General features: G+C 41.1%; 1 protein-coding gene across 6 annotated transcripts in view; it reads left to right on the plus strand.

Moving 5' to 3' along the window:
- ARPP21 (cAMP regulated phosphoprotein 21kDa) overlaps nucleotides 1–12,349 on the plus strand; it is a 158,294-nt gene that overhangs the window by 69,398 nt on the left and 76,547 nt on the right. For 4 of the 6 annotated variants that reach the window (XM_015429788.1, XM_015429789.1, XM_015429791.1 and 1 more), the window contains 3 exons: nucleotides 3,408–3,638; nucleotides 7,746–7,909; nucleotides 10,610–10,714. In XM_015429788.1, coding sequence (XP_015285274.1) covers nucleotides 3,408–3,638; nucleotides 7,746–7,909; nucleotides 10,610–10,714 — 500 coding nt within the window. The remainder of the gene's footprint in view (nucleotides 1–3,407; nucleotides 3,639–7,745; nucleotides 7,910–10,609; nucleotides 10,715–12,349) is intronic. The other 2 variants (XM_015429792.1, XM_015429793.1) reach the window with 1 other exon arrangement.

Raw genomic sequence — 12,349 nt, forward strand, 5'->3', positions numbered from 1 at the left:
ATCACATGGAAAGGATATTGATACTTTCCATACCTACAGTCACAACAAGATTGCTTTTCACCATGTTCTGTCATTGGATATATGCACATCAGTAATATAGAGGAAGTCAAAAGGCATAAAGGAATTGAAGATTGTGGCAACCTGCTCATCCCCATCACTGAACAAAATTTGGAGGTTAGAAAAATGAAACAGTGGAGAATTGCTAATGCATGTTCCCCTTTGTAAACAAGATAATCCAGAACTTTAAAATCCAAGGAAAAAATGTATTCAAATTTCAAAAGGATTTCCAGTTAATACTGCAGCATATTCTATCACCTTTGATTTTAACATAGGAGATAATTATAAACTAAGTTCCCTTGAGCAAAAATCAATATATTTTTCCTTCTTGATATTATCACAGTCTAAATAGCATATGAATAAAGAAGTCAAATATAGGTTCCCATTGCATATAGTACAATGAATGAAATCCAGTGTTTAATGTCATAGACAATTTATAGACTTCAGCCTCCTTATTTAGTTTTCAACTTGATTTTTTGTGAAGTACTCCTAATTTTGTTAGAGCCATTGCATCACCATTTTCAGCACAGCCCCATAGCAACTTGTCAATATCCTGTATTCCAAATATACTGCTCCAATGACCCAAGAGCAAATCTATCGCACCAGAGTTCATAGCAACACCACCCATACCCACGAATCACACAGCAACATGCTGACAGCTCCAATGGAAGAGCCACTTAAGTTCTTCTTAGGACACTGGAAGGCTTCAAACTTTGCTCAGTGGAGTGGTAGGGTAGCAGTAGGGTCCACCCCACAGGCTTACATCTGACCAAATGTGCAGAGGATTGGGCTGCATTTACATTGCTTATCTACCTTTCAACTTATCACATTACCCCTCCCCCAATCCATTTTAATTTAAAAGCATAAGTTTATCTCTTGCCAACAATATACTACCTGTTGCTCCCATGTTATGAACTATAATGGATATAGAGAGCTGCATTATTAAAGCTATAAATCAATACTAGGGCTGGAATGGAGAGTTAATAATTTAACAAATCACTCCAGCCAGCCTCCTGCAATTTATGACATCACCAGAATATTCAATTAGAATTCTGTAATGTAATACATCTATAGAATTGCAATGTCGGCATCATTTGTAAGGGGAGCATTAATGATCTCTAAAAATAATTGGCTTTCCCTCCATTCTTTGTAAGCAGTTATCTGCTCTGTTAAACCATCTTTGAACATGACTTTGTGTGGTTATACTATTTCATAGTGTCGATGTTTCAAATAAAGAATGAATGAAATTATGAATTTACCTATGGGAGACTGCTGAATTGAAGTTGATTTAGCCAGCAGATAATGAGCTTATTCTGCACTGAAAATATCCATAAATAGTGAAGGTGCCTACTAAACATTTTTATGTTGAACACATAGCCTGATTCAGTAGGCTTTGAAGTGTCTGATGCACCAAAAAACTCACTGGGTGTTTCTTATTGATGATGAAAATCCTGTTTCTGACTCCTCTCATTGACTATTCGTGACTTGGCAGCCCTATGAGGCCACTGGTAGTCTTTGATTTCTCAAGTTGCGGGGGGGGGGGGGGCCTGGGTCCAGAAAGGGGGGGAGGCTAGGATCTCTACTGAACAATAGCAACAGGTGAGAGATGTTGGAAATTGTTGGAGATCTTGGTGACCTACGGGTTAGGTGGCATAGAGCAAAAATTGGTGACAGAAAAAGAAAGAGAATATAAATGGCCAGAAAATAAATAAGCTGTATCCTGTGGAGAGAATGCTTAAATGAAAAAGGAGGGTTGGCATTTGGGGTAGATGTCATAGTATAAGCACAATTTCAATCAATTTCCTGTGCAGAGAAAAAGAATGAAAGAAATGCAGAGGGTCAGTGTGGCTGTGCAGGGTACATTTTAATGACCTGAAAAACAAAAAAGGGAATCTGGTATGGCAAGGTGTATTTGAGCAATATCAGAGAATCCAGCACAAAAGGCACAAAAATGGTTTTGTGAGAGCATTAGAAGCAAAAGGAAAAAACATCACACTGCTTAATTGAGAGGAAAAGGATGGAAAGATTATATGAAAAGAAGGTAGAGCAACTAGCTTGTTAGATATATAGTTTAGTATTCAGGTATAAAAAAAGCAATAAACAGATTTGGTTTTAACAGATTTTGTCTATATATAGTCTTTGAAATAGGAAGGAATATATACTGTTTTCATTTATTTATCTGTTTGTTTAAAAAACATAGTTAAAAAAAACAACAACCCTGCCTTTCTGGCCTCATCAGAGCCCCAAGAGTGGCTAACAGATTAAAAAGTGTAATAAAAATACATCTCACAAACCATTAAAACGAAACAAAAAATCATTAAAACAATTAAAACCAATGTTAAAATACACATTTATCATATATGTATTCCATTCAGTGGTGTATCAGCAATATAGTTTCAATGCATGTGGGCTAATTTTAAGTAAGAACAGTGATATAAAAAAGGAATAATGTTTAGGGTTACAGGCTAATCATTGTAATTAGGGCTGCCAGTTGTTTAATTATCTTTTAGTTGACTAATCACCTCTCTTCCAACCAATTAATCATTAATTGATCAATTAGATTTAAATTAATTACTGTGTTACCAAAACCTCAGTGTGAGATACTGAGGAAATTGTAAGACAATTTAGAGTTGAATAAACAAAAGCAACCACGGTTGGAAAGAAAAGCCTTCATAATATTTCTTTTTCTTTTTCATTCTGTACTATTCGCGGACTTTTTCAAATGCTGAAATAGCCATGGCTTTTTGAGCTCTTGAAAAAGTGCAGGGGGAATAACACTGCACTGCAAGCCTGATCAGGTCCTCATGGCATTTTAAAATATCTCTGACATGGCACTCCCACCTTTGTGGCAGTCATGAGGACACTGGTCACATTTAGTTCAGCCTTCGCACAGCAATCCTAAGCAAACTTTCCTAGGAGTAAACTCCATTGTGTACATTTCAGTAGGACCTTCTGATCTGACCCCCTAAGGATTGTTCCTTTAGTATTTGTTCTGACTCGTAACTATTTGAGGTTTCATCTTATGTAGGGCATAGAGCAAGAGAAGCGTCTATCGTTTTCACTTTTCTATAGTTTTCTATATTCTGCTGTCCTCTGACTCTGTTCTTTCTCACAGCATGGTCCTCAAACAGCATAAACACATTTTGAATCTGTGGATGTTTTCAGATCCCAAATTTGCCATCCATGAAATACGTAAAATCTTGGATGTGCTTGCAAATAAATTCCCAGGTAATCCTGTGCTAGTATAGATGGAGGGGGTGAGTTGTCCATAGTTTTCATTTTATCCTGAAGATGTGATGTCTGGAAAGAATAGCCATCTTTTATAGAAGAAGTCTGCTATCTCTTTACAGGTTCAGAGTCTTCCAGCAGTGCTGGATCCTCAGGATCTCTGTCACGAACCCATCAACCTCTCCAAAGCGCACCCGTTGTCCCCAGAGTGACAGCCCCATCTTCAAACAGCATTTCCTACACAGAGACTGGGATGAATGGCCAGGTTGTACCAAGCAACACCAGCTACATCATACTTCCACTTGAAGCTGCAGGGATACCACCAGGAAGTATCCTGCTCAATCCACACACAGGTCAGTTGGATAGTAATTTCAATTTTTCTTTGCTCAGAAAATTACAGTTTCTGAGTGATTGATGTTTTGCATGAGTGATCCTACCTTTGTGTGAAGGTCTGGTCATGTGGACAAACATATTGTGAATTGGGCTATTGCAGGTAGAACTAGCACCTGTTCCTATGGAAGCACATTTTTCCAGCCAGCTGTGATCACAAGAATTGATGTTAGCTATATCCATGATGCATGCTTGACATCCATGCAAACCCAGAAGCAATCAGAACTGTATGTGTGTATCCAGATAGTTCCTATCTCTCTCCTCCCACAAGGCAAATATGGAGGAGGTAGGACTGCCAGCCCCCAGTGGGGGCAGTGGATCCCTGTTCCCCAGGTCTATTGCACAGTGGCAAATATTTTTTTTCAATGTAGCCTTGTCTACTTACCAGAAGTTCTTACTGGAAGTGACAAAGGGTAGTTCTGTGGTTTTACCATAGAGTTTCTGGCAATTCCAAGAACTACCCTTTGTTATTTCTGGTAAAAAAAATTCCTATAAGTACACAAGTCTGCAGTAAAAAAAAAATATCCCGCTATTCCACGCCCCCCCCCCCCCAACCTTCCCACTGGCAACCACAGGAAAGGGGGGTTTGAGATTTAGAAAAAGAGAACAAGAAAAAACAACTGTCATGGCATGACATCTTTTAACATTAAAACCAAACCAGTGACACAACAGTCTCTGGTCACAGTTCTCTCACATCGTGAGTGTTTTGATTTGTAAGTAATTGAAAAGCTTAGCAATAGGAATGGATGCTGATCACTAAAACCTGTAGTATTCAGATCTCCACTCGACACTCCAGTTCCTTCCAACAGTCCCACCTGCACTTCTCTGTTAATTCTGTTATATTGACTATGAAATATAGCTGAGAGAAAAGGAACTGGCAAAGAAAGGACAAATTGAGAACCTGTACAAAGCCCCAGTGACATAAACGGTTGCATAGAAGGGAGTATTTTGGTGCAATCAGAGGCATTCATCATATTGTTTTAGGACTAGTTCTGGGAACGTGAATTAAGCAAAGAGTGTCCTAGAGTATATCCAGAATGTACTTGCAGGGTTTTGGAGAGCTGTTATAGCCCCACCCCGCCAACAAAGATTCCCTTTGAGCCCTTCACACCACCCAGACACAACTGAAATATTCTACAAATCAAGCCATATGACCTGTCCAGATTTGTGGTCTTGCAGAGTGACCAGGCCCCGGGAATTTGATCCCCTAGTACAGGAGTAGGCAAGTCCCAGCACACATACAGACAGAAGCACACCAGACCATTTTGTTTGGTTCTCCATCCAAGAAACTGAGGCACTGACAGCACTGCCAATGGTGCAGGACAAGGCAACAAGCTCAGCTTATGCCATACCATTTTCCTTCCAGACCTGCACTGCCGCCACCTGAGTCTAAGGGCAATCCCCAAGATATGGCTTGAAGGGGTTGCAAATGCAGAAGGCCCAATCTAATTCAAGGGTTCGGCTCATTTTCATACAGCTTTGCTTTAATTGGCATCCAAGAACAGAAACTGCTTGGTCTTGTAAAGGGAGACCAGAAATGTATCGAAAGAAGGTGGTCTTGAAGTTTGTAATATGAATCCCCTGAGTACAAATTGCATGTGCGGGATGTCCAAGCAAATGTACTCAGTGGTTCTTTGAACTGGTGGAGTATAAATGAAGTAAATAAAAACACTGCTTGAACAGTTGGTCCATAGTGGCTTGGTTTAAAGTATTATGGGAAGTTTGAAGCTGGTTTTCCTACTGATCGTTTAGGTGCAATTTAAGCAGTCGAAAAGTTTGTAAAGGTGGAGATGTGGTTGTCCTTGTAATTTGAGCCTGTGGTTTCAGAAAATAAACAAAGAATAGTAATCATTAATTGCTGCTGAATGAAAAATGTAAATATTTCCACTCATCACTAAACAAAGCTTACTGTCACAGCCAATGATGTATGGGGAAAGCTGTGGGAATTTTTTAAACATGGTTCATCACTTCAGTGACCAGGAATGGCTGGTTGGAATGAAACTACTCATTTTAGTGCATGTGTGGTGGAATGGACCTGCTCTGGCATGCAGGCCCTGTTTCACCCTGCTCCCCAAGGTTTCCCAACACCTGGAGAGACCTCTCTCTCTGTCTCTCTCTGTCTCTCTGTCTCTCTGTCTCTGTCTCTGTCTCTCTCTGTCTCTGTCTCTCTCTGTCTCTCTCTGTCTGTCTCTCTCTCTCTCTCTCTCTCTCTCTCTCTCTCTCTCTCTCTCTCTCTCTCTCTCTCTCTCTCTCTCTCTCTCTCGTAACCCTCCACCACCACCTGACTTTTGTAAGGAATTACCCACTGGGAGGGTCAGGACTCCCAGCTTCCATTCCAAGTTCTGAGGCCTTGCCTCTGTGTCTCCTGGTGCCCAGCGCCTGGTCACCACAGGGACCATTTACTGCCTTGTGTGCTCCTGGAGGAATAGCCACTTGCCAACTGACTGCCTTTCTGCTGGAGCTCCTTTTAAAATAGCATGTCCAAAATGGTGGAGGTCTATGTGGTATTTATTTAAAAAAATGTTCACAAGCATACTTTTAACACAGCACCAGATTGAACAAGGTATTCAAAATAAATGGGTAAAACACAATTCCTCCATCCCGTCCTCTATACATGCCCTATCAGGCGTTAAAATATAGGACAGGCGTCTTAGCTTTTAAATATATGCTGCCAAAGCGAGCACACTCCTTATCTTAGAAAGTTACAGATCTCTATATTCATTACCTTGAAACTTTCTCCAGCTCTTCAGGCCACCACATGACTAATGGCCACCTCCTCCAGGATTTAGTTAAGGGTTCTGTCTGCTTTGGTGGACTCAGTACAAAATAGAGCTTCCTCCTTGCTCCCCTGAGTTTTATCAGCTCTCTTGTCCCCACCCACTGGCCAGGTCAGGCCAGATAAACTTTTCCAGAAGTCTCCAGAATTTTCTTCCCAAAGTCTCTTTAGTATTTAACAACTCCAGATCTCTGTTCCCTGCTTGGGGGGGGGGGGGGGGTCAGGGCTCGACCATCCCATTGTCTAGACCTATTAGCATTTGTATGAAGGTGGGCTGAGTTAGTTCTGGAAAGCCACTGAACTGGCTTCCCCTGTTCTTGCCTGCCGAGAGGGGGGGGGGAATGCATTTCTTCACAGCATGAATAAAAAGCTTTGTAAAATCAGTTATTGCTTAAAAAAATGAACATGGATAATTTACAACAGTGCCATAAATGCTTCAAAATGGGGCAAGCTTCTGTCGGCACTGTGTTACAGATTCTGCTAAATTCGATTAGAAGTCCACATTTAAAATCTGGACTTAATGTATTAATCAGTCAATTACATTAACTGATGTTTTCATCCCCATACAGAGTGTCACAGGAGATGCAAGGTCTTTTTAGAATAAAATATTTGTACTGAAGAACAAGGACACTGAACTTAAAATGTTACAAATATTAAAATGTACTCTATAATTTACTTTCCTGGTCCAGTTTTGTGTGATAAGGAAACTAATGAAAGAAATCCTTTTGCTTCCCCAATAGCCTGTCTGTACCACTTGCTTTCTGGAGACTTCGTGCCATCTTGACGATTCAGAGCATACAAGCCTGCAGTGTGCTTGTAATTAGAATTCAGTTGGAATCCTTAGATAATATTTTATTTGGTGTCATTTCTATGCTGTGTGTATAGCATGCAAAACTTGCTGCAAAAGGTTACACATTGTGTAGATCAAAGCGAGAAAACTGTGGTTGGATGAATATTGGGCCTCTGCAGGGTAGTTCAGCTTTATCTGAAATGGGGAGATATTTAAGATTTTCTGCTTAAATATCCTTGAAGATAAAAAAAAAAAATGTTGTCCCAGGACTAATAAGGGTTATTAGTTCCAGCTGCAAAAAATAGATAACTGATTGCCTGTAACTTGGAACTCTGCCAGTAACTGGTACCTAGCAGAACTTAATGATTTCACTGGAATACTGCATGTTGTAATTTTGAATATTGCATTTCAAATTGCATGGTCTAGATAGGCAAGATGCTGTTTCGTGTCTTCCTTTGGTGGTGGCTGCCCTCTGAAAGCGAATTGAAGTATAATTTGTTCCAGGTCAGCCGTTCGTAAATCCTGATGGTACACCTGCAATATACAACCCACCCAGCAGTCAGCAGCCTCTTAGGAACCAGATAGTTGGGCAGTCTCAGCAACCACCTTCATCACAGCAGCCTGTACAGCAACCACAGCAACAGATTGCAAGTCACCTTGTTACACAGGTAGGACCACACACAAAAAAGGAGAAAGGTTTGATCTGTCTAAGTTAGTAGCAGTTAATATTACTCTACCTGGAGGGTTGGTCCAAACTGCAAAAGCGATTTGAGTGGTCACTTAGGGCAGCAAAAGAGTGCCAATGGAGCCATACAAGGAGTGCATCCCATATTACATTGCAAAGGTATTAAGGATGTTGGGACACACTTTTCAGATTGTGCACAAAATTGAAGAGTTCTGCCTCTCAGGCAGCACTGTAGAAGTGCACATGATCATGTGATCTAGCAAAATGTCTGTGGCCAGCCTTGCTGTCCTGCATATCCATCTGACACTTCCTTTTGGAGTCTGTGTTTGTGGTTACCATCATTTGCACTAGCATGGAAACCTTTCCAGCTGTTGCACTCATGCAAATTGCACCAGCTGCATGAACAGCTGTCATGTGAAGGCCATGGATAATATAAGCAATACCGCTGTGTGAATGCTTCGCAGTGTCTCTAAGCATTCCCAAGCTGGTTATGGGAGGGTGCAGGCTAGTGTGAACCATTTCTTGATCTCATCCAGCATGGGTCTTTTCCATCTCCCCAATGTGCAAGCTTCTTTTATATTAGGGAAATGAACATCTTTCCACAAAGGGAGATGAAGAAGATCTGTTTTCAGTTTAAATGGATTAACACAGAAAACAGAAATGGAAGACGATAGTGCTTTTTGATCTCTGCTTCCCATTGACATGAAGTCTAAAGCTCCTAACTAAGGCTTAAAGCCTGCATAAATCCAGTGAAGCTAGGTTGTTGTCATTTCCCAAGAAAGGTAATTTTTCAGAAGAGACAGGCTCACCAACTATGATTTTTCAAACAAAGTGATTGGAGAAACCACAAAATTCTCCCTCGTGTGATTCTTAAAAGGTATAGGATCTCAGGATCTATACCTGGCAAGTCTATCACAAGCCAGTGAAAAAAGCCAGATCACACCAGGGATGGGCACAAACTGAACCATGAAGCAGAATTCATCATGAATTTTGCCCTGTTTGTGGCTCACGAACTGAAATTAGTGACAGGTCTACTGTCACGAACTTTCATGAACTTTTAAGTGGTCAATGGTAGTTCATGGATAGAGCAGAAAGTAGGGGTTTAAAGGGACTCCAAGTCCCTTTAAACTGCTGCTTTCTGTTCCCCACAAAAAGCTGCAGAAAAGCTGTGCATTGGAGAGCAGCCTGCCTCCTGCTGCTCAGCTGTTTTTGTAGCTATCTGGTGCAGTCTCTTTAAAGTTTAAAGGGACTTCACAAGAAAGCCCAAAACAGCTGAGTTGCAGGGAGCAGGCTGCTCCCTACCACTCTTCTGTTTTCCAGGCTTTCTGCAACTCCATTTAAAGGGACTGCAGTCTCTTTCAATATGGTTTGTTGGCCACGAACCATGAACTGGTTCAGTTAGCAAACAAACCCCCTGGTTTGATTCAGTTCGTGGTTTGACCATGAACCGCATTTTTGCTGTTTGTGTCCATCCCTAATGATGCTTTTACTGTAAAATGAAACAGGACTTCTGTTTTATTGAACTGCTCCAGACTAGCACAGCACCATTCTGGGATTAATACTCCTTCTGCAAACAGGCAACTAGAACTAAGAGATGGTGCCTAGCCAAAGGACCCTTCAGCAAATCCATAATTCATCTTAGGTTCAAGCTCAAGTCTAAGTTCAATACTCTATTGCTGAAATAGACTTCCCATTGGTTTTTTTCCCAGCAGGCTCCTGTATGACTGGCAGAAATTCACTGCATCACCATGCTGGGAAAAGATTTATCCATTAAATCTCTTTCTCTAATGCAGCTCATAAAGGTCACTGAATGACAATTTTTTAAAATTATGGCACCCATAGCTGAGACTAACCATGCTTTTTGAATTTTAATTGTGACAGGATTTGTCCTGTAATGTTGCTAATAGCATGATCAATATTCAGCACTTATGATGCAAATAATACCTAGGAGATATACAAGTTATTTCGGTACATCTCTTTCAGACACTGAAGGAGTCATTTAGTTGGAATGGTGATCTCTATATAGTTTATGCAGAACCCTTCTTTCATTTACTTACCAGTTTCCTCCAAATGAGCTCGATAATTACTGCCTCCAGCACAATTGCCCTTTGCACAAGATAGCATTGCATTTAGCTAAACCTTTGCTTGTAGCACTCTGAATATGGGTGAGTCATCTCTCCACGAATATCTAGCAAAGCATTTTGCAAGTTACACTTCTAAGATTCACTGGTGGCATTCCGGTTTAGAACTGAGTTGTATCCAGAGCAGTAAAGGAAGATGTTCCCTCTTCGGAGACCCAGAGTTGCTGGACCAGCAATAAATCAATCTCTGGTGCCAGCGTAAGTTTACGGGCTCTCGCCATATTTGAGTGCCACTGTGGTATTACAGCAGCATTGCAACAGTAGAACTAGTATTGAGTTTCTGGGAGTAAGAGGAGTAAGGGAATCAATTGGGCTTTCTGCCAGTGGATTTAACAAGATTAGGATTGCAGACACACTGGAAAAATTGCAGTCTTCCAGCAATTCTATCTGACCTATTGTAACCTGCACAGGGTAAACTGGAGAACGTCATCTATATTTCAGGTTATTGTTTCGCCCTTAGCTCAAATTAAGAGATGTCTGCCTTGCTCTAAGGGCAATAATTGAATCTCCTTTTGTTCTGTTCTGTTTCCTTCCCACCTCAGCCTGTTCAGGCTCTGCAGCCTTCTTCCCAATCAGTTCAGTACCCAGCAGTGTCCTACCCACCTCAGCATCTCCTGGCAATGTCTCCAACACAGCAGTTTCCTGTGGTACTATAGATTTTTATTACTTGTTTTTATGTGGATTGATTATATTGTCTGAGTGCACTCTGTGTTTGAGGGCACTGCTGTCCAGAGAAGGAGAATATAATTGCTATAAATGTCTGGTCCAGTTCAGCAACCCTGGAATAGCTTGTTATGGCCCACACAACTGCCTGAGCAAAAAGTCTTTTGAAAGTAGCGCTAGCTACATTTCCAGCATTTGAACATGCATGTGAATGGATGTCTGTCTCTATGTGTGTGTGCCTTCCCAAGTTAATGACTGATGGGCATTATTTTAATGCTGGCCATTTGTTGAACTTGCTGGTTCATTTTATTCATGTGCTTTTAGACCACTGAGGCTGTGGCCAAACTAGCTCCACTAGTGGCTTTTTTGCAAAATTGGGGTTTGTTTATCTGAATTCTGACCTGCTGTCTTGGCTAAATGTGGCTTCTCATACACATAAAAATAGATTTTTTTTCTTTTAAAAGTAATTTAATTATTTTATGTTGTTACAAAAAGAACAACTAAAAATTTCAAGCATGAATGATTATACAAAACTGGTTGTTTAAATTAACTGCATAAGTGAAAGCAATACAAAATATGAAGCAATGTGTAAGGTGAAAACAAGCAGCAAAGAATTTCAAATTTTTCAGATTCAGTTTCCATATTGGTTGTCCAGATTTTTCTGGTCCCCGGTACTCTTGGGTGGCCAGACACCCAAGTGCAGTCTCTGGCCAAAAGGCTCCAAATGCAGACAGAACCAAGAAGCCCAACAAAAGCAATGTCAAATTAGAGAATCCTAGCAGAACTGTGGGCCAGCCCACCACAACCAATGTCAAACTGGAGAATTCAAGCCAAACCAACTTAAGCAAAGGACGCTGCTTCAAGCCCAACCAAACCTTTAAAATTGACATGAAACAGGCCTGGGAGCCTTAAAATGCTGCCCCCAAATATTCCTGAATAATTCCAGTTATCAGTATTTTGGAAAATCAGGATGTCACTTCAGATATAACTGAAGAATACTGATGAGGTTTTTATTTGGACTGGAATAATCCAAATGCACACCCTTAGGTAAAGAATTGGCTAAATTAAACAGAAGAATCTTAAGTCGGTCCTGAAAGTGTGACAGGTTTGATATCTGTTGTGCGAAGAGTGTTTCACCATTATGGTACCGCAACAGAGAAGGCCATGTCTCTAGTGGCCACCTGCCTTACTTCAGAAAGTAACAGTACACAAAGTCAGGCCTCTGACGATGACATTAGGAATCAGGCAAAGTCATAATATCAACAACTATTTTCAGTAAGTTTTCTTGGGTTGCTGATGGAGCAGGCAGAAATTTAGTCGAGAAGCACCATAGTATATTTTTGGCTGTTTTATGTTAATGCCTATGCGTGTCGATATTATTAGTATCACTAGCAGAAAAGCCCATTGTGAAACCGATACAACGGGATCTAGAAAGATGTGGTCTGTAACGAACGCATAGGCTGGATGGTGGTGAGGTAAACAGTAGTGGGTGAGGGTGGGAGGGGGGTGGGGGAGCGGCGGCCGGAGGCCTCTGCATCCCGTTGCTGGCCCTGGAGTGAGTGGGGGGGAGGGACCCGGCCTCCAGTTGCCGGCCCAGGAGTGGGTGGAGGGGAGGGGAA

This window comes from Gekko japonicus, unplaced genomic scaffold, assembly GCF_001447785.1.
Source record: "Gekko japonicus isolate JY-2015 unplaced genomic scaffold, Gekko_japonicus_V1.1 scaffold1034, whole genome shotgun sequence".
NCBI lineage: Eukaryota > Metazoa > Chordata > Lepidosauria > Squamata > Gekkonidae > Gekko > Gekko japonicus.